Source organism: Terrapene carolina, unplaced genomic scaffold, assembly GCF_002925995.2.
Source record: "Terrapene carolina triunguis isolate 2854851 unplaced genomic scaffold, T_m_triunguis-2.0 Scaffold310, whole genome shotgun sequence".
NCBI classification, from domain to species: domain Eukaryota; kingdom Metazoa; phylum Chordata; order Testudines; family Emydidae; genus Terrapene; species Terrapene triunguis.
In genome coordinates this window covers 3,182,099-3,206,275 of record NW_020664661.1, presented here as the reverse complement: position 1 = coordinate 3,206,275, position 24,177 = coordinate 3,182,099, and the positions used below count along the sequence as shown (strand labels likewise).

The 24,177-nt window shown below is 50.7% G+C and overlaps 1 protein-coding gene across 14 annotated transcripts in view; it reads left to right on the top strand.

Moving 5' to 3' along the window:
- CAMK2G (calcium/calmodulin dependent protein kinase II gamma) overlaps positions 1–24,177 on the top strand; it is a 161,669-nt gene that overhangs the window by 120,661 nt on the left and 16,831 nt on the right. For 5 of the 14 annotated variants that reach the window (XM_024218713.2, XM_024218710.2, XM_024218706.2 and 2 more), the window contains exons 14-17: positions 17,895–17,927; positions 21,564–21,632; positions 23,107–23,151; positions 23,813–23,861. In XM_024218713.2, coding sequence (XP_024074481.1) covers positions 17,895–17,927; positions 21,564–21,632; positions 23,107–23,151; positions 23,813–23,861 — 196 coding nt within the window. The remainder of the gene's footprint in view (positions 1–17,894; positions 17,928–21,563; positions 21,633–23,106; positions 23,152–23,812; positions 23,862–24,177) is intronic. The other 9 variants (XM_024218714.2, XM_024218711.2, XM_024218707.2 and 6 more) reach the window with 3 other exon arrangements.

Sequence of the window (24,177 nt, the reverse complement as noted above, 5' to 3'; positions counted from 1 at the left end):
TTCACCACGACAGCATCGGCGTGATTGGGCACCTGAGGCTGCGTCGACCTCCATGATGCTGTCAGGGCAGCGAGGCCAGTGGCTGGCGCAATGGCCCTACTGGGGCACGTGGGGCATGCCTGTGATGCTGATGCCTCAGTCAGTCCATTCCTTGGCCACTGCCTCAGAGCAGCAACCAGTGGCACTGAGCTCGGTGCTCAAGACGCACTCGGAGGCTGGGGGAGAGGAGCAAGCACCCACCCCAAAACCCTCTTCCCGTCCCCCGGTGACCCAGTTGTCATCGTTGTCCCCGGATGAGGCTGTGGCGGGCCCCTCCCATGCCAGCCCGTCGGACGATTTTAAAGAACATCAGGCCCTGTTTCGTAGGGTGGCTATGAACTCGGGCTTGGAAGTGGAGGAGATGGCCGAAAAGGCGAACACCCTGTTCAATGTGCTCTTGACCTCTACTCCCACCCATGTTGTGTTACCAGTACAGGATGGGATCCTAAAAATAGCAAAAGCCCTTTAGCAAACTCCTCCTTCCATCCCTCCCACTTCCAAGAGGGCAGAAAAAAAAAGTATTTTGTCCCGGCCAAGGGATTCTAATATTTGTATACCCACCCTCCTCTGGCCTTGCTGGTCATCTTGGCAGCCAATGAGAAGGACAGATGGGGGCAAACCAGTTCAGCCCCCAAGAATAAAGAGGCCAAGAGGCTGGACCTTTTGGGGAGAAAGATTTATTCAACGGCCAGCCTTCAGTTCTGGGTGGCTAACCACCAGGCTCTCTTGGGGAGGTACCAGTTCAACTTATGGGACTCCTCTGTAAGTTCAAGGACTCGCTGCCCCAGGACTCGGCCCGGGAATTCGGGGCCCTGGTGGAGGAGGGTACGACAGCTGCAAGGTGCTCCCTCCAGATGACATGGGATACAGCCGATTCGACAGCTAGGGTGGTCACATCAGCTGTGGTCATGCTGCGCAGCTCCTGGCTTCAGACCACTGGCCTGTCCCAGGAAATGCAGACCTCGATGCAGGAACTTCCCTTTGATGGGACTGGACTCTTTGCAGAGCAGACTGACATGAGGCTGCATGGACTGAAGGACACTCAGGCCACCCTTCACTCGCTGGGTCTGCATATGCTGCAGTTGGCGAGGAAACAGTTCCGGCCACCTCTGCCGCCAAGGCCTTGGCAGCCTCGACAGGGGCCTGCAAGGAGAAGGAATAGAGACACGAGTTTTAGTGATTGCCGCCCTCCTTCCTCCCACTCACTTGCACAACCCGGCCCGTTGAAGCTTCACGAGGGCCAGAAGCGTTTGTTTTGAGGGTGCACTCAAAGGTGACGCCCCAGTCTTCATCCCTACCGTTCGGCCTGGTTGTGGGTCACCTTGGACTGTTGGGTGCTAGAGATTGTATCTCAGGGCTACAGCCTGTAATTCTCGGCTGCCCCCCCACCCCCCTTCCCTGTCCCTCTGCCCAGACCCTTCTCACGAGCAGCTCCTCGTTCAAGAGGTCGAGAACCTCATGCAGCTGGGGGCAGTGGAGGAGGTCCCCTGCGACAGGAGGGGAAAAGGGTTCTACTCCCATTATTTCCTAATCCTGAAAGTGAAAAGGGGTCTAAGACCCATTCTGGACCTGCAGCGCCTCAACAAGTCTCTCAAAAAGTTGAAGTTCCTCATGATCTCCCTGGCCTCCATCATCCCCTCTCTGGATCTGGGAGACTGGTACGCCGCCCTCAGTCTGAAGGACACTTTATTTCCATATATCCATCTTCCAAGGTCGCAGATGATTCCTCCGTTTTGTGGTGGGTGGGCGCCATTTCCATTTCACAGTGCTGCCCTTTGGTCTCTTGTCTGCCCCGAGGGTGTTTACAAAAGGTTTGGCACCAGTGGCCGCTTACCTCAGGCGTCGAGGGGTTCAGGTCTATCCATATCTCGACGATTGGCTCATCAAAGGCAGATCTCTGGGACAGGTGCAAAGGAGCCTTGAACTGGTTCGTTCCACCTGCCGCGATCTGGGCCTGTTGATGATAAACTAAAAGAAATCGACCTTAAGGCCGGAGCAACGAATAGAGTTCATTGGGGCAGTTCTCGACTCCACGTGAGCCAGAGCCTTCCTTCCAGAGGCACGTTTCCAGGCCATGTCGGACCTGATATCCCATGTGTAAAAACTACCCACTCACCACTGCTTACACCTGCCTGCAGTTGTTAGGCTGCATGTACGTACGTGGTCCAGCATTCCCAGCTCCATCTCGAGCCGCTGCAAGCATGGTTGGCATCAGTCTACATCCCCAACAGACACAATCTAAATCAGGTGATCAGGGTGCCAGTTCATATCCAATAGTCCCCGGATTGGTGGTTGAGCCCCGAATCGGTGTTGGAGGGAGTTCCCTTCGCAGCCCCATCCCCATTGCTGACCCTGGTTTCCAATGCCTTGGACCTAGGCTGGGGAGCCCACTGGGAGTTCAGCACGCAAGGCCGCTGGTCGCGGGACGATCAGGGAGCTCAAAGTGGTTCGCCTGGCCTGCCAGGCTTTCCTGCCCTACATGAAAGGCAAGGTAGTGCAGGTTCTGACAGACAATGCTGCAGTGATGTATTACATCAACAGGCAGGGTGGAGCCAGGTTGTCGACCCTTTGCCAAGAAGCTCTCCACCTTTGGGGCTTCTGTGTGCAGCATGCCATCCATCTGGTGGCCGCGCATCTGCCTGGGGCCAAGAATGTGGTAGCAGATCGCCTCAGCAGGACCTTCTCGTCACGAGTACTTGCTCCACCCGGAGGCGGTCGGTATTATCTTCCAGAGATGGGGGACGCGAACAGGTCCACCTGAGGAGTCCCATCAGAACAGGAAATGCCACATGTTCTGCTCATTCTGGGGATTGCACAGGGGCTCCCTGTCAGATGCCTTTCTGCTCCCATGGTTGGGGATTCTAATGTCCGCTTGTGACGAACTGGGACTGTTCTTACTGTGGTCTGTGAATGCTGACAGGGGAGTGTGGCTAGGATAGTCTGCATTGGGGAATGGGAGACTGACCGACGGAGAATACCTGAGCATGTAACATGAGAACCCAGGAAGGGGTTAGAGGCCAGGTGACACCTTTGCCCGGGAAACTGAACAAAGGCTGTGGGAGGGGTCGCTGAAGGCAGAGTTTCAGGAGCTGGCTGGGAGGCAGACGGGGCTCTGACCTCGCAAGGGGGCTGGGGCGCCCTGGGACCCCAAGATGGACCTAACTGAGGTGGGTCCTGTTGTCTGTGCCTGCAAGACCTGTCTTGGACTGTATTCCTGTCGTCTAAATAAACCTTCTGCTTTACTGGCTGGCTGAGAGTCACGGTGAATCTCAGGAAGAGAGGGGTGCAGGGCCCTGACTTCCCCACACTCCGTGACACCGCTTTCCCGCCGGTGCCGCTAATCCACAGAATCCTCGTGAAGAATAAACAGGACAGGGCAAAGATTATCCTGATAGCTCCTGTGTAGCCTGTTCAGCACGCTGATGGACCTTCAGTGCTCGCCGCGCTGCAGCTGCCTCTCTGGCCGAACCTGCTGTCCCAGAACCATAGCAGTCTTCTGCATCTGAACCGGGCAGCACTGCACTTGACAGCGTGGCTTCTGCATGGCTAAATGCAGAAGAACGGAATGCTCGGCCCAGGTCCAACAGGTCTTGTTGGGTAGCAGAAAGCCTTCCACTAGAGCAACCTACTTGGCCAAGTGGAAGAGGTTCACATGCTGGGCCTCGGACCGGGGTATCTGGGCTGAGTCGGCCTCACTGCAGGCGACCCTGGACTATCTTCTGCACCTCAAGCTCCAAGGGTTGTCCCTGTCTTCAATCAAAGTCCACTTGGCCGCTATTTCGGCCTTCCACCCTCTGCTCCAGGGCAGGTCAGTCTTCGCTCACGACATGACGGTCCTGTTTTCGAAAGGTCTGGAGCATCTCTACCCACATGTCAGGGATCCCGTCCTTCCCTGGGACCTGAATCTCGTGCTGTCATGGCTCATGGGTCCTCCCTTCGAGCCTCTAGCTTCCTGCTCCCTTCTCCTCCTCTCCCGGAAAGTTTCTTTCCTGGTCGCAATAATGTCTGCCCGTAGGGTCTCTGAGATCAGGGCGCTTACTTCAGAGCCACCCTATACAGTGTTCTACAAGGACAAGGTCCAGCTGTAGCTGCATCCAGTGTTCCTGCCCAAGCTGGTTTCACAGTTTCATACCGGCCAAGACACATACTTACCTGTCTTCTTTCTGAAGCCTCATAAATCAGAAGAGGAGCGCAAATTGCATGCCCTGTACATCAGGAGGGTGCTTGCCTTCTACATAGACAGCGCTAAGCCGTTTCGTAAGTCAACACAATTGTTGGTTGAAGTGGTAGACAGGATGAGAGGTCACCCAGGGTCTGCGCAGAGGATTTTGTCCTGGATCATGGCTTACATCTGTTACTGCTATGACCTGGCAAAGGTACCTCCACCGGCGACCATGACTGCCCACTCGACTAGGGCTCAGGCTTCGTCGGCAGCCTTCCTGGCCCAGGTGCCAATTCAGGATATCTGCAGGACTGCTACCTGGTTGTCTATCCACATGTTTACGTTTCATTGTGTGCTCACCCAGCAAGCCCAAGACGATGCTGGCTTTGGCGGAGCAGTGTTGCAAGCCGCATGACCGTGAACTCTGAGCCTGCCACAGGGATACTGCTTGAGAGTCACCTAGAATGGAATCGACATGAGCAAGTACTTGAATAAGGAAAAATGGTTACCTACCTTGTGTAACTGTCGTTCTTCGAGATGTGTTGCTCATGTCCATTCCATTATCCGTCCTCCTGCCCCTCTGTCGGAGTTGCCGGCAAGAAGGAACTGGGGGGGCATAGGGCCGGCGGCGCCTGATACACCAATGCATGAGCTCGGCACTCAAAAGGGCGCCATTGCCGACCCTATGGATACCGCTAAGGCAAAAATCTCCAGCCGCACGTGTGTGGGCGCGCACACACCTAGAATGGAATCGACACGAGTAACACATTTCAAAGAACAACAGTTACGGAAGGTAGGTAACAGTTTTATATAAATCCATGGTACGCCCACACCTTGAATACTGCATGCAGTTCTGGTCACCCCATCTCAAAAAAGATATATTAGAATTGGAAAAGGTGCAGAGAAGGGCATCAAAAATTATTAAGGATATGGAACACCAAATGAGGTGAGATTAATAAGACTGGAACTTTTCAGCTTGGAGAAGAGACGACTAAGGGGGGGTATGACAAAGGTCTATAAAATCTTGACTGATATGGAGAGCGTAAATAAGGAAGTGTTATTTACTCCTTCACATAACACAAGAACCTAATGAAATAAATAGACAGCAGGTTTAAAACAAAAGGAAGTACTACTTCACACAACGCACAGACAACTTGTGGAACTCATTGTCAGGGGATGTTGTGAAGGCCAAAACTAAAATGCAGTTCAAAAAAGAACTAGATGAAGTTCCTGGAGGATAGGCCCATCAATGGCTGCTAGCCAGGATGGGTAGGGATAAAACCCCATACTCTGGGTGTCCTCAGCCTCTGATTACCAGAAGCTGGGATTTGGATGACAGGATGGATCACTCAATAATTGCCTGTTCTGTTCATTCCCTCTGGGGCACCAGGCACCAGCTGCTGTCGGCAGACAGGACACTGGGCTAGATGGACCATTGGTCTGATCCAGTATGGCTGCTGTTATGTTCTGATGCTTCTCTGTAACTGGAACAGTTTCCCTCCTTGTTTTACCCTGTGACTGTTTTTTATTCTCCTCCTGCTGGGGGTTTTATGCCATGCATGCTGAGGCAATAATTATCCTGTTCTCTTCTACTGACTGAGCCTTACTGAGGTAGTGGTGAGGCTTGACCTCTGGAAGGCTCCATGGCCAAGGCGCAATTACCCAGAGCAGGCTGGTGAGAAGTGGAGATACGTTTATTTTTGGTGTTGCTGTAGTAGGTGCTCTGGTGTAATGCAACATTGCTGTGGCTGGGGGTGTCCTCCCTGATGAGATTTGAGTGAAAGACTAGGCTTCTTTCCCCCCCCGCCAAAAAGACCATGAAATGTGTAAGTCTTTTCTCTAGAGCAGTGGTCTCCAAAGTGGGGTGCGCAAGAGGATCCTTCAGGGTGCGTGGCAGGAGGAGCACCGCCGGAGCAGCACCACTTCGGCAGTTCATTTTTTTTTTTTTTTTGCTTGGGGTGGCAAAAATGGTAGAGCCGGCCCTGTGGTAAAATTTTTTACTGATAGGAGTGCGCGATCAAAAAAGTTTGGAGACCACTTCTCTAGAGCGCATGCTGATGAAACATCTCCACGGGGGAGTCTCCCTGTCTGAACACATGCTCTTGCTTCTGTTACCAGACACATGTCTCTGCACCAGCTCTTCTTGTTCAGTGATGCAAGGAGGATGGTTACTAGCCTAAGGAGTCTCTCACTGGTTGCTGTGTAAAACATCATGGCAAAACAGGGAGGAGGCAGGGCTGGTCCTGTAAAGCTGTGGACTTAGGAACAGCAGGCTCTGCTTCAGCGTCTCCCAGCAGCTCAAAGGAAAAGCTGAAAAAGAAGCAGATCACGCAACTGCGCGTCTTATTGGAATCTTTCAGGCTCGTGAAATCGTGCTGTCCTCAGAGACCTTTTACTATCACCCTGGCTCCCTGGGGAGGGTGGGTGAATATTATTACTCTAGGGCAAACCCTTGCAGAAGTGGGACCTGTGCAGTCTTTGACATGCAGCCTTTTACTTGGAGGCATTGTGGTAGGGAGGAGACATATATTTGGAAGAGATTTTACTCCTCCATGGAGTGTACATGCTGACCAGTTCCCCTGAGGTGTTGGGTACCTTTCTCCCTGAAAAGAATAAAACTGGATTCACCTTTGACAACTATGGAGGGTTCATCAGCCCTACAGAATAATTATAACCCCTAAAGTTCAAATGAGCTTGTTGGGAAGGCAGAGAATGAAGCGCCTGGAATGTGCAGGAGGGGCATTTCTGTTCTCTTAAACAGACTGCTCTGTATGCACAGAAAATGGGTAGCCTCCTTTCTGCCACTGTGTCATATCTGGGGACTGTAATCAAATGGCCACATGTGGACTCCCTCCTCCTCCTCCTCCCAAACACCAGCACGCTCCTTTCTCTGCAACAGAAACAAAGCTAAGGTGCAAGATTGAGGGGCATTCAGAGAGCTGTTGGAGCCTTCACAGCCCTTTCCCAAAGGTTGTCTGGCTCAAGCTGGTGCTTTCAGTTCCTTACTTCCATGAGTTCTAAAACTTGCTAAAGAGAGAGAGAAACAAATATTTTTGCTTGGTAATGTATTTTACTTGTGTGGATCTAATGCTAAATATCATGGAAGCCTTTCCATTGACCAACCCAGATCAGTTCTTCCTTGATGCTGTGGTTGGAGGCACTCTGTCTAGGGGCAGACCTCTCCCTCTCCCACGTTATCTGGGTGTGAACATTCTTCTCCATACTAGGGGTTTTGTGGCTTCTCTCTCTGTCTTCCAGCGGTGTCCATTACTGCAGTGGTTCTTCCCTTCAGCTAACAGGCTGGCTGAGTGAGGCTACATTGCCATCCATCTGTGTCCTGCCCTCAGAGCTGGGTTGGCACATCTGATTGCCACGCAGTTGCACCGTTTCAGAGGCTTCTGACGTGAAAGATTTAACCTATCTTCCCTTCGCATGCCATCCTCATCTTGGTCTTAGTGGAGGCTTTGTATTGGATCACCTCAGTGCTGCTATATTGATTGACCAGCAGCTAGTGCCTTCTCGTCCCATACTCCTCTGTCTCCTAGATCAGTGGTTTTCAAACTTTTTTTCTGGGGACCCAGTTGAAGAAAATTGTTGATGCCCGCGACCCAATGGAGCTGGGGATGAGGGGTTTGGAGTGTTGGAGGGGCTCAGGGCTGGGGCAGAGGGTTGAGGTGCAGGGGTGAGGGCTGCGGGGTGGGGCAAGGAATGAGTGGTTCAGGGTATGGGAGGGGGCTCTGGGCTGGGGAAGGGGGCTGGGATGTGGGAGAGGGTCAGGGGTCTAGGCTGGGGGTGCAGGCTCTGGGGTGGGGCCAGGGATGAGAGGTTTGGGCTGCAGGAAGGGGTTCCAGGTTTGGGGGAGCTCAGGGCTGGGGCAGGGGATTGGGGCATGACATTGGGGTGCGGACTTACCTCCGGCGGCTCCCGGTCAGCAGCACAGCTGGAGTGCAGAGACAGGCTTCCCACCTGTCCTGGCACTGTTGACCGCGCTGCGCCCCGGAAGCGGCCCAGCACCAGGTCCAGCTCCTAGGTGGAGGCACACAACTCACACACAGGCACACACACACACACCCCGGGGGGGGGGGGGCAGCATGCGGAGCCCTGTGGCCCCCGCCTAGAAGCCGGACCTGCTTCTGGCCGCTTCCAGGGCATAGCGTGGTGTTGGAGAAGGTAGCCATTAGCCTGCCTTAGCTGGGCAGCATCGCTGATGGGACTTTTAACATCCCGGTCAGCAGTGCTGACCAGAGCGATCCAGCATGACATGCTGCTACCCATTACTGGGTTGCGACCCGAACTTTGGCTTTATCAGATCCACCAGCCTAAAGATGGGTTCCATTGTTGCTCTGCCTGCCTCTCCATACCAGGGAGCAGGTGGCAGTGACCTAACAGATGTGGTCCTTTAAACTGTCTCCTACTGCAGCTTCCTTAGTGTGGTTTGTACTTTTAGTCACTGGATTGGCCATCTTTGCCCATTTCTGATCTGAGCTGGAGACGGGAATGCGTAGAGGGTCTGTTCCTGGATCCTGGTAACTGACTGTTTATCGTTCAGTCCCCTATTGTGATAGCTCAACTTCAGCTCTGTCCTCTTTACTATCTAAATATCCTGTCAGCTTTGGGGTGTCCCTCCCATGTCCCCTTCTCCTAAAAGAGACAAGTTTCAGATGAGCATTGCTGAATCTGGCACATCAGATGCAGGTTTAGAACAGGTGTGAACAGGCAGAGTACTTTGTTTCACATGGTTACTTGGCGAAGTTGGCATTCCTAGTCTGGTACCTGAATGTCCCACTTTTAGGCTGCTTCTGACACTTCCTCAGAATGTTGTTGCCCTCACATTTCCCCCCATTGGGAAGCCTTTGCCACTGGATTCCTTGGGGACGTATAATTTTCTCTCTCTTTTATTGAGAGAGAAAATCTCTGTTTCTCCCCTGGCTTTCAGTTTGCAGTGACCAGACTCCTCCAGATTAGCAACAAACCTCCACATGCATCTTTGTGAAATGTACAGTGAGGCCATTGGCACAGAACTAATGTACTCTGTTTTAGGTCACTGAGCAAAAGCAAGATCTGGCTGAGCGAAGCAATGTGATGTTTCAGTCCAACCTCCATTATTAAACAACTTGAACAGGATTTGAACTCCTGTCAAGGCAGGCACTTTATCCCTGGGGCATTGGTCAGCCAGCAGAATTTAGAGCTGTGACATTGGCCATCACCAGGCTCCTTCGGGATTCCACAAGGACAATAGAAACATATGGCAAATGGTGCTCGCCACACTGAAATAAAGGTTGTAAAGTTTCAGGTGGGTTACAGAGCTCCTACCCACAGCTTCAAGTATAGGAGTGCCAGTGGCCATAAGATGCAACGTGCCCCATGTTTTGCTGCTTTAGCAAAACTGAGGACAAGGGGAAAGAACTTTTTACATTTCAGCTATATCGATGCACTCTTTGCCTCTTTTTGTGTGCTGTGGTTGTGATTGGGGACTGAATTCAGGGCTTGAATGGCAATAGAGGTTGCACAGCAAGCGGAACTTGCACTGATCAAACATTATGTGAAATGATGAGGCTGTGGGAGAACTCTGAGGGAAGCAGAGAACCATTAATGTGGAATCCTTCTCTCCTGGGCACACAGCGGCAGGTAGGCAGAGTGGGCTGCTGCTGCTGGGGTGGGGAGGGGAGGGAGACTGCTGTGCAGAACCGGGGGGCTGATGTGGGTGTCCCCCTCTCCCCCATCTCAGGATTGGTTACTCAGGCGGCTGTCTGAACTTAAATATAGACAGCATGTCGAGACACTCTCCCCCAACACACTCCCCAACACACACTGTCTCTCTTACCTATACACCCTCCCCCCCCCCCCCCCCCACACACACACACTGTCTCCCTGTCTCACACACTCCCCGCTTCCTTCCCCACACTTCTGTTGAAAAGTAGCTGGCAATCTAGTAGGATGCCCATGGAATCTAGTAGGATGGGATTGAGAAACTTGCATCAAGTGACACTGTACCTGCCCCATGAGGCACAGCAAACCCTTCCCAAAGCACCCTGCAGCCAGTTGCACAATGGGACAACTACCCACAGTGCACTGCTCTGTGTCGATGCAAGAGCTGCTAGTGTGGATGCACTCTGCCGATACAAGGAGCTACTGTGGACATGCAACAGTGGTTTAATTAAAGCGCTTTAAAGCTGCATAACTTTTATCGACAAAACTCTGTAGTGTAGACAAGGCCTTCGATTGTAAAGCCCTCTGGTAGCTAAAGTCCTCCTACAGCCGAAGGGGATTTGCAGAAGGCCACAGAGTGTACTTTCAGGCCTCGCCTGCCCCAGGCTCCCTCATGGAGCTGGGCCCCCATTTATAGTCTCCAGCTGGGACTCAGACCCAGTCACTGGCTGCTGCCCAGCTGAGTTAGCTGATTCCTAGCGCCTCCCTGCTGGCCACCTCTCCAGAACAGGGATGGCTGTTCTCAGGCCATTGAAGGGAGTGACCACCTGGTTACAGGGTAATATCAGTGTGATAAATCACCGCGCCATGTAATATAAATGGATCATGTCCCTTCAACTCTCACCTGCCCTCTGCCAACCATTGCATTGCATTTCCCCAGGGCTTGTTAGAACATCCCAAACAGCTGCTGTTTTTAAATCTACCTGCCACACTAATGCATCTTTCTACTCCCCTTCTCTCCCTCCTCATACAGAATCCCCACCCCAAAAAAAACACTGGGCTCAGACCAAGGATAGTCCTGATTCTCTCCTGCATCAGTGATTGTCTTTGTCTACATAAATACATCACAGTTTTAAAGTTGATCATGTCACTGCCCATGGTTACAAACAGTAGCATTTCCCATTTAGCAAGGGCAGTCCCGTTGATTTGTCGTGGTCCAGCACTCATTCCTAGCCCTAGAGGGCCCTGGGAGACCTGATTACATGCTCATGACATTTTTATGCGTAGAAATGCTATTTTAGGTATTTTAGCCGTTTAAAATGTATTATTTATATTTTTTTGCCTCTGAGCTCTTTGCATTTGGTTTCATGGTAACAAGCACCTTGCTTTCTGGGTGGGAGATACCAAAAAATGGTCCCACTAACATTTAATGAACGCTCTCAACCAGTCTGAAAACAGTTTCTCTGTCACATACAGCATATATGGGATGGTGGGGGCACTGAAGGTTTCAGCGGTGCTCAGAATGAACTACATAATTTTATTCATGGCTCTGCCATTCATGCATACTGCACCCGTCCCAAACTCGCCACACCATCATTCATATCTCTCACATGCGCATCTTCCACTGTTGTCAATGGCAGCTGTGTGTACATAGCTTAAGGGAGAACTGGGCTAAAAAGTATTAAAAGTTTCAGCATTTGGTATGGTGGGGCTTATGCTGCAGATCCAACCTCTCCTCTTCCCCCTCCCCCTCCGCACACCCCGGTTCAGTCTTTTCAATGTCTTTTGCTTTAATTTTTTGCTAATGTTTAAGGATCAATACAGCAATTGACATGGGAGGCACACCATGTGTATATTTAAAAAAAAAAAAAAAAAGCAATGAACCACCTAAGGAATTCTTATGATATACTCTGCCTTGAAATTTACAAGGGTCATAGAATATCAGAGTTGGAAGGGACCTCAGGAGATCATCTAGTCCAACCCCCTGCTCAAAGCAGGACCAATCCCAAGACAGATTTTTACCCCAGTTCCCTAAATGGCCCCCTCAAGGATTGAGCTCTCAACCCTGGGTTTAGCAGGCCAATGCTCAAACCACTGAGCTAACCCTCCTAAATTAATGGAGATATCCTATCTCCTAGAACTGGAAGGGACCTTGAAAGGTCATCGAGTCTAGCCCCCTGCCTTCACTAGCAGGACCAAGTACTGATTTTGCCCCAGATCCCCAAGTGGCCCCATCAAGGATTGAACTCACAACCCTGGGTTTAGCAGGCCAATGCTCAAACCACTGAGCTATCCCTCCCGCTCTGCCCTGCCCCGCAGTTTACATTTTTGGAAAATTAAGACCTAAAGATCCTGTGGAAAGCCCAGGAAAAAAAGCATGAGGTTGAAGCCATGCTATTTAGGGATTGTTGAGGGAAACAAAATAAAAAGAATCAAAGTCCAGCTTAACCTCTCACCCTGGGATACCCAAATGCTTTATACAAGAATCTTGGAGAACACTTTAGATCTGTCACAGTAAATAGTTTATCAACGTCCAGGAATACATGCTTCCAGCCATCAATGGGAGAAACTGTTGCTCCATTTTCTTATTTATTTGTATTACAGTAGTGCCTAGAGGCCTTAGCTGAAATAAGGCTCCTCTTTGCCCGGCACATTACATACGCATAGCAAGAGAATCTCGGCTACATAGCTTCCAGTCGAAAGACACAGGCAGATGGAGGGTGAGGGAGGAAACAGGCATAGAGAGCTGTAGTGATTTGCTCAGTGAGCTGCTCTGTGCCCAATATCAGTGTTGTGATATTCCCCTCCTTTAAACCCCGGAATAACGACACTTTGTGCAGTGGTGGGTTTTGTAGTAAGCATGTTGTTAATACCCAAGAATGCTCTTTCCAGTCTCACATTGAGAGAAAATTCCCTGCAGATGATTGCAGTGCAAGAAGCCGTATAAAATAATTGTGCTAAGCCCCCAGAACCCAGTTTGCTTCTCCAGAGCAGGAACTACTCTTGCTAACTTGATTGGAGTCACTGTATATTTCCTGCAGCATCGTCTAGTCTGCTTTGTGTTTTCTGTGGGGCTTGGGATGATTTCTGCCTGCCATTTCTAAGATTACCACTGTTGTGCCGTGGGGGCAGGGAGAGGGGTGATTCATAAGGAAGTGTTGTTTTCTGCGGATTTGTTTGTGATTACCTAGGGCAAAATTCCACTCAGATCCCAATGTAGATATTCTGCTCTCCTTTTATGGGTGGCTGCTTGTTTTTCCTCCCCAACTTCTCCTTCCCATCACAATACAAATGTTTCTGTTCATCTCTCTCTCCTATCTCCAAAGGCCAACCCACCGCCTCATCCCCAACTCATCAGACACACTGGGTAAACCATTGCCATAAGTCCCTCTCTTTGGTCTCTGCTTGGAATAGAACCTAGGTCTCCTAAGTCCTGTGTCCTTCCACAAGACCAATTTTCTGCTCCAGTCATAACCTGTATTGTGCTCCCGCTGCAAGTGTTGATACGAGGGATAAGGCAGTGACAGACTGGGCCTTTTTATCTTTCATCCTCCCATTGAAAACTCTCAGCCCACCTAAAGCTAGGCCAACATGTCAGACTTCTGATGGATAGTGATGTCTGTTAGGCGTGATTTTTTTTTTAATGACATTTTTATACTAGCCAAAGCCCTAGTGTAAAAAGTGCTTTTGCTGGTATAGCTTATTTTGTTCAGGGAACCTGTATAAAAGCTGTCCTGGCAAAAGCAATCTTTTAATGGTATAAACTGTCTCTCTGCTAAGAGAGTTTCCCTCTATAGCTATGTACTAGCAAATACCATGCCTAATACATCTAGTCAAAAGGCAGCTGCTAAGATCCTCCTCTCTCCAAGTCTGACCACATCACCTCTCCCTCTGAATCCCCCCATGGTTTCTCGTTTTCACCATGTAAAGGTTGAGCTTCTTGTTCGGCTCTTCAAGGCCCTTCACGTTTCTTCCCCTCCCTACTTATTCAGTCTTGTCCCTTATCCCATTGCCTGCCCCTGGCATCCTCTAGTCCACCAGTGATTCTAGACTTGGCTGGCCACTGTCTGCTTCTTCGCATATTCCCTTGTTCATGGAACAGCCTGGCTTTCCACAGGGCAGTAAGGCCAGAGCCCCCTCCTTCAGATCGTTCTCAATACTCACGTCTCCTGGGATAAGGAATTGACTAGCCCAGGACTTGGTAAAGGCACTGCTGTGTGTGGCTGATAAATCCCTCTGTTTTGTAGAAAGGAGTTACCTAACAAGCTTAGCGCCTACCATCCCCATGGCCAGTTTGCTGTAGGTTGTATCCTGGTCCTCCTGCTGCTGGCTATTTGTCGTCTTAGATGTTAAGGTCTTTGGGACAAGGACTATCTGGTGCACAGCACATAGCACAAAGGGGCCCTGATCCTGACTGTGGCCTCAGGGGTTAGGAAAAGAGATTTGGGGATACTTTATGGCAGTCTCTTAGGACATAGTGTTGCCTCATAAGAATAGTCACATGGTCAGGGAAAATGGTAAATACAATCATCACTGGCTCAGAGGCATATTTCCAGCATCTGGAAACACACTTTTTTTTTTTTCCTGTCGTTAAACAGAAGAAAGCACCTTTAGCTGTCGAACAAGGAATCTCTCCCTGCTTTTTATCATCTGTTAATATACAGGTGCTCCTCCTCTAGTAACTTCGCTAATTATACCATTGGAAGGTTGTTCTAATCGATACCTTTAGATTAGAGGGTTGGGATATTTAAACATAGAATTTGATATGGGCTGCAAGCTTTCCTCTATTGGAGACTGCAAGTATTTTATCATTTCTGGAGGGGTTATTTGGCTGTTTTAAGAGCAATATGATTGATAAGTTAACTTCTATGGAGAGCACTATCTACCATTATTGTTTGTGTGTGCTCATACTACTGCAAGGGGCCCTCTGGAAGTGCATGTAAATGAAGAATGAGTGGCTTTGGATTTGGATATCATTCTGGCCCTGCTTGAAATGCTTTATTGCACTAGGGAAATTTGGTGTAGCTGTGATGGGCGGCATTTCTCTCCATGGGTGCCAGACAGTATTATCAAGTGCCATCACGATCTCAAGTATATTTTGACATGGATACTTGTTTTTGAGCACTGATTAATCATGTAGTATCTAATCATAAGATATGCCTAGGTCTGTCTTGTGGAACAATCTTAGATTCCAATTAGTTTCCTTACTTTTTTTGTCTGTGTTAAATATCTGTTCATCCACTTCTTATTGTTTATCTGGTATTTTTTCCCTGTTATATGGGGTGGGGATTATGAGGTGTCCAAAACTTCCAGAGTCCTTCCTGTTTGGTTAATAGTGTTTGAATTTGAGCTGTACTTTGATTAGTGGGTTAACATTCAAATCTGCAGAGAGCTTGAGATTTCCTCTTCCCTGTGTAATTCCTGGGGAGAGAGGTAGAGGGGTGGTTGTTTTTATATTTTTTGTATTACTTGGTTGTACCCTGCATTGATACTGTGATCTGACAGACAACTGTTTCTTTGCTAACCATTTTCATGAGCTGGTTATGTAAGTCTGTTGTGCCAGTGCTCTTGATGATGCTGTATAGGTGGGAATCAAATATAAACTGTCCTGAAAGATCTGTATGTCTCGTCTCTTCTGTCTCTCCTCCCCACCCCCCTTTTTTTTCTTCTTATTGGAAATGTATCAAAACTCAGAATGAGATTGATTCCCCCCCCCACCCCCCCGTGGAGAAGCTTCCCTGTAGCATGTGGATGCGGCTCAAACTGAGTTCTGTCTGCCATACACTTCCATAGATTTGTAGAAGAGGGTGAAGCCTAAAGTTTGAGGGGTGGTTCCTTGGCTGGTGTAAATGGTCATGGCTCCTTTGGCTCCAGTGGAGCTATGACAGAATACACACAGAGCTCCCTGGGGAAAGAAGAAGAGGTGTCCCTGCTGGTTGCAGGTGTTCTTGGTTCTGGTCGCCCCAGAGTTCACTACCATGTTCTATGATGATGCTTAGATCATTGCTGCTGGCTTTCCAACCCAGCCCATCGCTTTGCTCTGACTTGGCCTAAAATGAGACTGGATTTGGCTGGCTGATTTAGCCGAAGGACCATCCCTGTTCTGAAGCCCATAATGTGGTGTGTGGGTATTCAAAAATGGTCCTTTGAATGTTCTTCCCTGGGGGTTATATCTTCATCGAGATCATTAATTGCAGCCCTTTGGGTGGCCCTGCAAGTTTTAGAAAAGCTTGTGGAATGCTAACATGCCCTGGGAGAAGCAGCCCTGGAACATAGGCCGGATGAGGGCCAGTCCCTGCTGCCTCTGTGAAGATGGGCGCATGGTGGGCCACATGTGAGCAGGTCTGCAACTACTCAAGAGCCCCAAACTCTCAAATGCAGGATCAGAATGAGGCAGGAAATAGCTTTCTGGTTTGCAGTTGTTCATATTCTGCCTACCTGGTCCCAAACCATGCTGAGTGTCTGAAAATGCATCTGGCTCTGTGTGTGTGTGTTGGGGGAGCATCTATTTCTCTGAATGACTGTGTCCGTATGACTTCCTCCGTACATGTGTGAGAGCACTGGCAGAGCAATGGATTAAGGTTGGATTCATGCCCAGGCCAGATGGGGACCCGTAAGCTAACAAAGCAGGGGTCTAGTGATCCATGGAAGGGCCCACAAGCTAGAATGTGGAGACAGCAGGGGAGGTGGGAGGTGTTGTGGTGCAGGGCTCCTAGTCTGCACGACTGAACCCTGCCACCGTTTCCTCTCCTTTGAATTGGGTGCACTGTGGTACTGTGCATTACGGGACATGCTCAGAGGTGGCCCGTAACATGGAGAGGAGCAGCATCCCATAGTGAAAGAGCAGAAGCCAGGAGAGACAGGGGTACTGGATGGTATCAGGGGAGACAGGCAGGTGGGAAGCATGTATGAGGTAGCTCGGCTTACGCAGTGACGAGGGTTGGGGGCAGCAGTGCAACACCATAAAAGTCATGCTGGTCTGAAGTCAGAGAAGTGGGGCTCTGTCCTGGGTATGGGGAGGGGAGGATGGAGAAGGGAGTGGCCTGTGGCAGGTAGCGTCTGCAGTGTGTTGGGAGGGGGGACTGGGCTGTTGGAGAGAAGGTGTTACGAGGGGTGAGGGTGGTGCCCCCCTTGCTCAGACAGGAGGCAGTGTGCCAGGAGGAGGGATGGGAGAGACGTCTTCGAGGACCTTTGTGCCCCTTACTCCACTTCTGTGTGTGAGAGGTTTTCTGAACACCAGCCTGGGGGAGGGAGGGATCTCACCCTGCAGAAGGAGTGGGTATTGAATGGGTTAGCTGACCCCTGGAGGCTAGCTCCAGGGACAGTACAGGAAGGGTTCGCCCCAGGCTCCCCCATAGCTTGAGTTCAAGCTGCTCACCCATGGTAAAAGCAGAGTTGCCATGTCTTCAGTGCTATTTTAACACGGGTTAGCTGACCCAAGTTAAGGACACACCTTGTTTGTAGTGCAGACAGACCCTGAGTGTGGGGGCCTCTCCCCCATCTCTGCCTGGGGGTGTGTATCAACTCCCCTGCCCCTCCCGCTTTCTGTGTGCCTGGGGAACCCTTCCCTGTTCTCTGCACCCGGAGGTGCCCCGAGCCCTCCCACGTGCATTCCTTTTCCTGCCCTCTGAGTGCGTGGCTCCCCTCCCTCTCATCTGCATGCATGGGGGGGGGGTCTCTGCCTGCCCCTTCTCTGTGGGAAGCGGTGCTTCTCCCTCGTCCCCAGTCTGGGTGCATCTGCAGGCACCCCTCTGCATGTGAACATTCCCCTCCTCCAGCTCTATGCATGTGGGTGCCTCCTTCCTCGTCCCCAACTCTGCACATGTTGGGTGTCTTTTCCCTGGTCCCTCCCCTCCTGTGTGTGGTGGGGTGTTCTTTGTTAACACTGCCTATACTTTGCACCCTTTTCGTGAGTCTGCATTTCTTCTGCTTCTCCTTCCTGCCCCAGGGGAGTGTTGGTGGCACTAACGTGTGAATAGTTTCTGTGCTTTTCTTCTCATCGCCTCTCTTCCTTCTTTTTCCCCTCTCTCAATGGTGTGTCCAGAAAAGGAAGTCGAGCTCCAGTGTGCATTTGATGGTGAGCACCTCCCGTAAGCCGCCTGTGATCCGTGCGTCCACCATTCTCATGCCATGCACGCTCAGCTTGTGCTCATCACCCTACATAGCATGTCTGTGCGGGGGTTGTGGGGGGAAAGTCATCTTGCACTTTAAAGGTCCACGTCCTCACAGAAAGGGCCACGTGATTGATCAGGAGCTGGCCAGTCACCAGCTTCTATTGTGTACAGAAAACTGGCTACTTAAAATGCAGTTTAATATATTCTGCCATTGGTGGCTGATCCAAGGAGAAACAGTTGGAGAAGTCATCAGCTCCCCTGGGGGTCTCGGCAAAGCGTGTTGTCTGAACATGGGCTTGTCGTTCTGCTATAGAAGTGCCAAAAGAGGAGCAAGTGGTGGTAGCCCTGCAGTGTGGAACGAATAGGAGTCATCCCTGATATGGCAGAGGCCTCTCATGGAGCTCCACAGCGCACACAATAAAAGGTGCGGGCACAGCACCACCTGGTGGCTCAAAGCTGCCCTTAATTTATTTTCTTTAAAATTCTATACCGAAAAGGTTTGTCAGCCCTGTAATCCAGAACTCCTTGTTATCCAGATCTCAGTTATGTCTCCCAGCATGAATCAAGTACCCAGTGACACTCTCCCCACTGTATCCATTCCCCCTTCATGCATCCAAATGTGTTTGCTGTCTCTAGAACATGTTGGATAAATGGTGATGCGCTGATATCTCAAGCGAGCAAAAAGAAAACCAGCCAGTGCCATATTTCAGGGAATGATCTGCAGCCCAGTAGCTACTGCCCATGTCTGTCTCAGAGATGTGGGTGGTAACTAACATGCAGGAATCTACTGTATCATCGTCTGCTGCGTTGCAGCTCTTGCCTCCTTTCAGACAGAACAGGAGCTCCCTAAGGCAGGAAAGGGAGCAATGTTGAGTGATGCCAGAGCAGAGGAGTCGGCTTCTCTGTTACTCCCTAGGAATTCTGCCCTCCCTCTGTCACATTAAAACTTTACAGGTGGTAAATCTCAAAGTACCACTTGGAATACCCCAGGGCAAAATTTGACTCCTGGGGCTGCAGCCCCTCTTCTCAATCCCCGAAGTATTAAACGTAGGGATAGGAGTTCTTGGTGTCCATCTGTCCTCTTCTCTGTTGCTCAACGTCAGTGCCTACCCTTACCCTCTGCTCGTTGCATCAAGGCAGCTGGGAAATGAGAACCAAACAATGTCTCAGGGATCACTGGGGCAGTGAAGCTTGGAAAAACAACCAGTGAATACAGGGTGAGCCCAGGTGACCGGTGTTTGCTTTCCTTTCTTCTAGCTGGCTGGCACATGTGTGTCCTTAGTGCTATGGTCACTGGTCTGTTTTCTCTCTTGCACCCTCTGTGTTGTCTGTCTGTCTGTCTGTCCCTCGTTGTCTAGCTCAGAGAGCACTTTCAGTGGTTCTTCCAAAACTGGTCATATCCGGTAGCTCTTCTCAATGGCCTGATGCTTTCTTAGGTGGACTGCCTTCTTTTAAAAGTCAAGATCTTCCTCTGTACTGCATGAATCTGTAAGGATACTTGGTACCCAGTGGTTTCAATGAGGGGGCAGGGGTGTGCATGCACGTGGCTCACTTGTATGCTTACGGAGTCCACATGTTGGGTGCCTGCCTGTGAAAGTGAAGAGCAATTGGCTAAATGGCCACAGAGGCCCAATGAGCAGAAGTCACTAGATCAGGCAACTCCCTACAAGGTACGGAGATGTGGAGCATACCAGTCCCGTTTTCTGTGTCCTTGATTTCGTAATGGCTCCATTCGGGAATTAAGTACGATGCTGTGGATCTGGTCAGCTGGTGAACGTCAGGGACCTTGATACGCCGTGCAGAACTACCTCTTCCTTCAGTTCTGTTGGGACAGCAGTGGGGTCGGGGTGGGCAGCCGGGTGGAGAATGGGTCTGCTGCATGCGTTTCGAAAACTCTTGTGGGGCTGAGTTGAGTGAGGCAGCTGGCCCTGAGACCAGGATGATTACCAGCTGTTCTGCAGCGAGGTTCGGGGTTGTAATGACTCCCTCGGAGGTTCTTTTCATTGAACCCTGTGGGTGAAGCCGTTCCAGAGCTGAGTCAGGTTTTGAGCTACACGGCAGCTCCTCCCCATGTCTGGCACCACCAGGCTAGAAACACCCCTGCCCAAGCTGTGTATGTACATGGAAGGCCGGAGAGCAGAGTAATGTGGGGCCAGACCAAGATGCAGGGAGTGTCTGGTGTGTGGCATGAAAATGCTGCTCCTTTCCTAGCTTTGGGGGCTGGGCAGGCCCCCCATGCTCTGTCCCCATGGGACCTGAATGGAGCTCCAGCAGGGCGTGTGGCTGTGGAAGGAAAGCCAGAGGAGAGGAGAGTGATGGGCTGCCGCACAGGAACCTCAGCCCCATGTTATCTGCTTGCAGTGGGTGTGGTTAAACTCTCGCCAGGCCTTTTATGATTTAGCATTTGAATTCTTCATTGTCCAGCCTCTGTTTTGGTTCCTGGATGGTGAGGGGGTGGATGTACTGGGGTCCTCTGAGTCACCCTCTCTCTGTGCTGCTTTTGAAAGGGGGGGAAGGGAGGAGTTGCAAAGAGGCCAGCCAGCTCTGAAGTCTGAGTCCCTACGAGTCTGATTTGTAGCCGAGGGATTGCAGTGAGCCTGCGGTGCTGCTGATTTTACCTTGTTGCTGGCATCAGGTAGAAGGGAAGACTTAGGGGAAAGGGGGTGAAACTGTCTCAGTCACGAGAGCCCTGTCTCCTGTGTGGGGGACAGGCCTGTTTCCCCAGCATTGCACCGCGGACCCTTGGGAGACTCATGCAGGGTCATGGTTGGATTCCCAGGCAAGGCAATGCACCATGGGAAGCCGCCTCAGTGCATGCTGGCCTGGCCTCCAATGAGACATGGGCTCTGCGTGTTCCTGATTCAGCAGGGCCACTCTCACCAAACAGAAGGTCTTTGTGCTGCAAGCAAGAGGGGAGTTGGCAGCTCTGCCTCACCGTTGAGCTGTGTGAATGAGGAGGACAGAGGCGTTACTCACCTGCCCTGTCTATGAGAGACTCACTGGGGAAAGACACAAACCAGCAAGGCAGCCTGCAGGACTTGCTCACCCCTGGAAGCCTCCTTCATGCTCTGGCCCTAAAGTCGCTCCACACATCCCCATCGACCCTTATCCCACCTGACCACCACCTCTGGGGCCCTGCCAGCATCGTCCCATGCCTGAGTTCCCAAAGGCACAACCCCAGACTAGCCATATCTGAGATTTCCCCACTCATTTCCTGTACCTATCACACTTGTAGTCTGTCTGTACACAGCCCTGGGTCCTCAGCTCCCTGCCCTCCTGCCCCAGAGGTTCTTGTTTGCACCTCTCTCTACCTCCCTTTCCCCTTTGGGCTGCTGCCTCTTTTGCTCTCCTTTCCCATCGCTCTAACCATCCATGCATATTTGGGTATTGGTACATCTGCTTGCACCTGGTCACCTCTGGGGGAAGGATGGTCTCTAGCGACCAGGGATGGGTTCCCTTTTCCTCATCTCTTGCTGCAAGATGAGTGTGTGGGGTGGGGGGCTGAGGAGATGGCGGGGAATTACAAGGACAACACTGTAAAGATTTGCTGACTTTGCTACCCAGCAGAGGAACTAAAACAATCTGTTTTTCTGTCTCAGCCACAGAGCAACAACAAAACCAGTCTAGTAAGCCCAGCAAAAGAAACTCCCCCAGTGCAGACGTCCATGGTATCTTCCCTGACTACTACTACTTCCTTGTCTTTCCTGTTTGGGTTACTTTTGACTCTTACCTCCCTGAGTGCTGCTTGTTCTGCTCTGTCTGAGCTTGTGTTTTGGCTTAGTTCTGTCTGTTCCTCTGCTGCTGTGGGGTCTAGTCACAGCCGTAGGGGGCTGCGGAAGCCGAGTGGAGTGGTGGTTGGATGTGGGGGCTGCAGCTGGCCTGGACTACCCCTTGCACCATCCCTGTGTAATTCTCATCTCTGACTTGGAGGAGGCTGGTTTTGAAGAAGATAATGATGGAGTGATGGAGCCACTCTCTAACACCCAGGAAAAGGAAGCATGGACTTCAGGCCACCGTGAGCGGGTGGAGTGGGCAGATACATCTTGAAGGAACCCCCTTTGTGGCCCACTCGCCCTATTGGCTGTGAGGTTAATCACCTTCTGTGCTGTCATCACCCATTCATGTTCTGCAGCATGCAATGGGGTTGTAGGGCACGCTGTACCTGGTATGTTTAGCACCCCAGCCCAAGTGCGTTCTACCTGGATACCTTTGGAAGATCAGGCAGCAGTCAAGTAGGTAGTGGAGATGGATGGGTGAGTGTGCATTGTTGTACCATCGCAGCCCTGGTGCCATTGCCGATCTACCCGGAGTGATGACAGTGGGTGAAATGGGGCAGGATCCCACGTGTTGTCTCCAGAGCAAAGGGATGAGTGCAGAAACTAGCTTGTGCTCCTGGAGGCCTGGCAGCTGCTTTCTGTAACATTCCAGAGAGTTTTTTTCCTTGGACATTTCATAATTTTAAGCTTCCCCCGGATTGGCGTTACCTGCTACTCTTTTGGTGCTGAAGGCACCTTTCTGATGCCTTTTTGTGTTACAAATGTCTCATTTGGGAGATGTTTGTTTTAGCAAATTATGCATTTTCCTTTGCAGCCCAGTTCCCTGAGCAGTTCCTCTCTGGGACACACTGGCTTATTTTTCCCCTTTTTTCTTATGTAAATTATCAATGTCCCTTTTCAGAGTAAAAAAATCTGGCAAACTCAATGGAAAGCTGGGAGACAAAGGCCCTTGCCCCACCATCCCCCTCGCCTCCCTCCCCCAAAAATCTGTTCTCTGAGAGAGAACCTGCTGAGGGCTCATTGCTTAGTCAATTGCCTTCTAGAGGGTGGAGATTTATACTCCCAGCTGCTAGCTGGTCACAGGTTTAAGGTGTTTGTGCCAACACCGTTCTTAAAAAGCGAATTGGGACCTGGTGGGTGTTTGGGGGCTTTGTCTCCTTGTGAATGTAGCTGTTAGTTGAGCATCTCTTTTCAAGAAGCCCTTGGAGCAGGGAGTGTGTATTTGGACACATGTCGGCAGCTTGAAGTTTGTTTGTTTGTGGTTTGTTTCCATGTTGGTCACTTGTTCTGTGCTTGTTGGAGAGTGAAAACAAGGGGAAAAGGTTTGAGAATCTGAGTTTAATTTTTTTCCCCCCTCCTTTCCTAGGAGCCTCAAACGACTGTTGTCCACAATGCCACAGATGGCATAAAGGTAAGGGGCGTGTCACTATTATTTTTCCTTAGAGAAACATCCGTGACCCTAGTTCCTGCCCCTTTGTTGATGCATCACAGGATGATTGTGAACAGTCGCTCTGGCACTAGGAGGGTTGTGTTAGGTGACTGTGGGCCTCTAGAACAGTTGGGCAGGGAGGGATAATAGATCCCAAGTCAGATTTCACTGTGCCTTTCCTGAACCAGTGGGCAAGATCCTCACCAGGTGCATACTCATGGTGGGCAAGATGGGAGAATCCTGTGTGCCTCTGGTGGGCCCTGGAGTTGGAGACCAGTTCCTTTCAGTGCGCCCTAAGGTAAAGTTGTAGGTGACCCATATTCCCTCTTCTCTCACCTCATAGGAGAGTTGTCCCCTATGATATATACTCCCAGGGCTTGGTGCTGCCTTCTTGAATGGCCCCAGCTTTGAGGGCTTGTGCCACTTCTTACGAGAGGCTACTCCAAAGCCTAATTGATCTTGCTGCTAGGTATTGACTAATACTTGGCCGTTTCATCCCAGTCCTCTTAGTAGTACTCCTTCTATCATCCCATTCCTGTCCCTTCCTTTGTTTTGCGCTTCCCCCATCCTCTTCCACAGACAAACGGAAGTGTCTTCAATCTACTGACTTTGCCATCTAGTAACATTCTCTTGTGCTATGCAGGGTTCCACAGAGAGCTGTAACACCACCACTGAAGATGAGGATCTGAAAGGTAGGTGATATTGTGGGGCTGTGGGAAGGAGACTCTGGAGGTCCAACCTGCCACTGGTGGTGCAGAGTTCAGTCATCGTGGTCTAACATCCTCAGAGCTGTACATCTGATTTGGTTCTTGAGTTTGCCATGGCTTTGTCTGCCATGCATATTGCAGTGGGGTCATGGGTATGCACCCTTTGATGGACACCCAGCCAGCCAAGCCAGTTAGCTGTAAAATCCCTCTTGGTAGCTGTTCTCTGCTTGCTTTACCTGTAAAGGGTTAGCAAGCCCACCGGTAAAAGAAAAGGAGTGCGCACCTGACCAAAAGAGCCAAT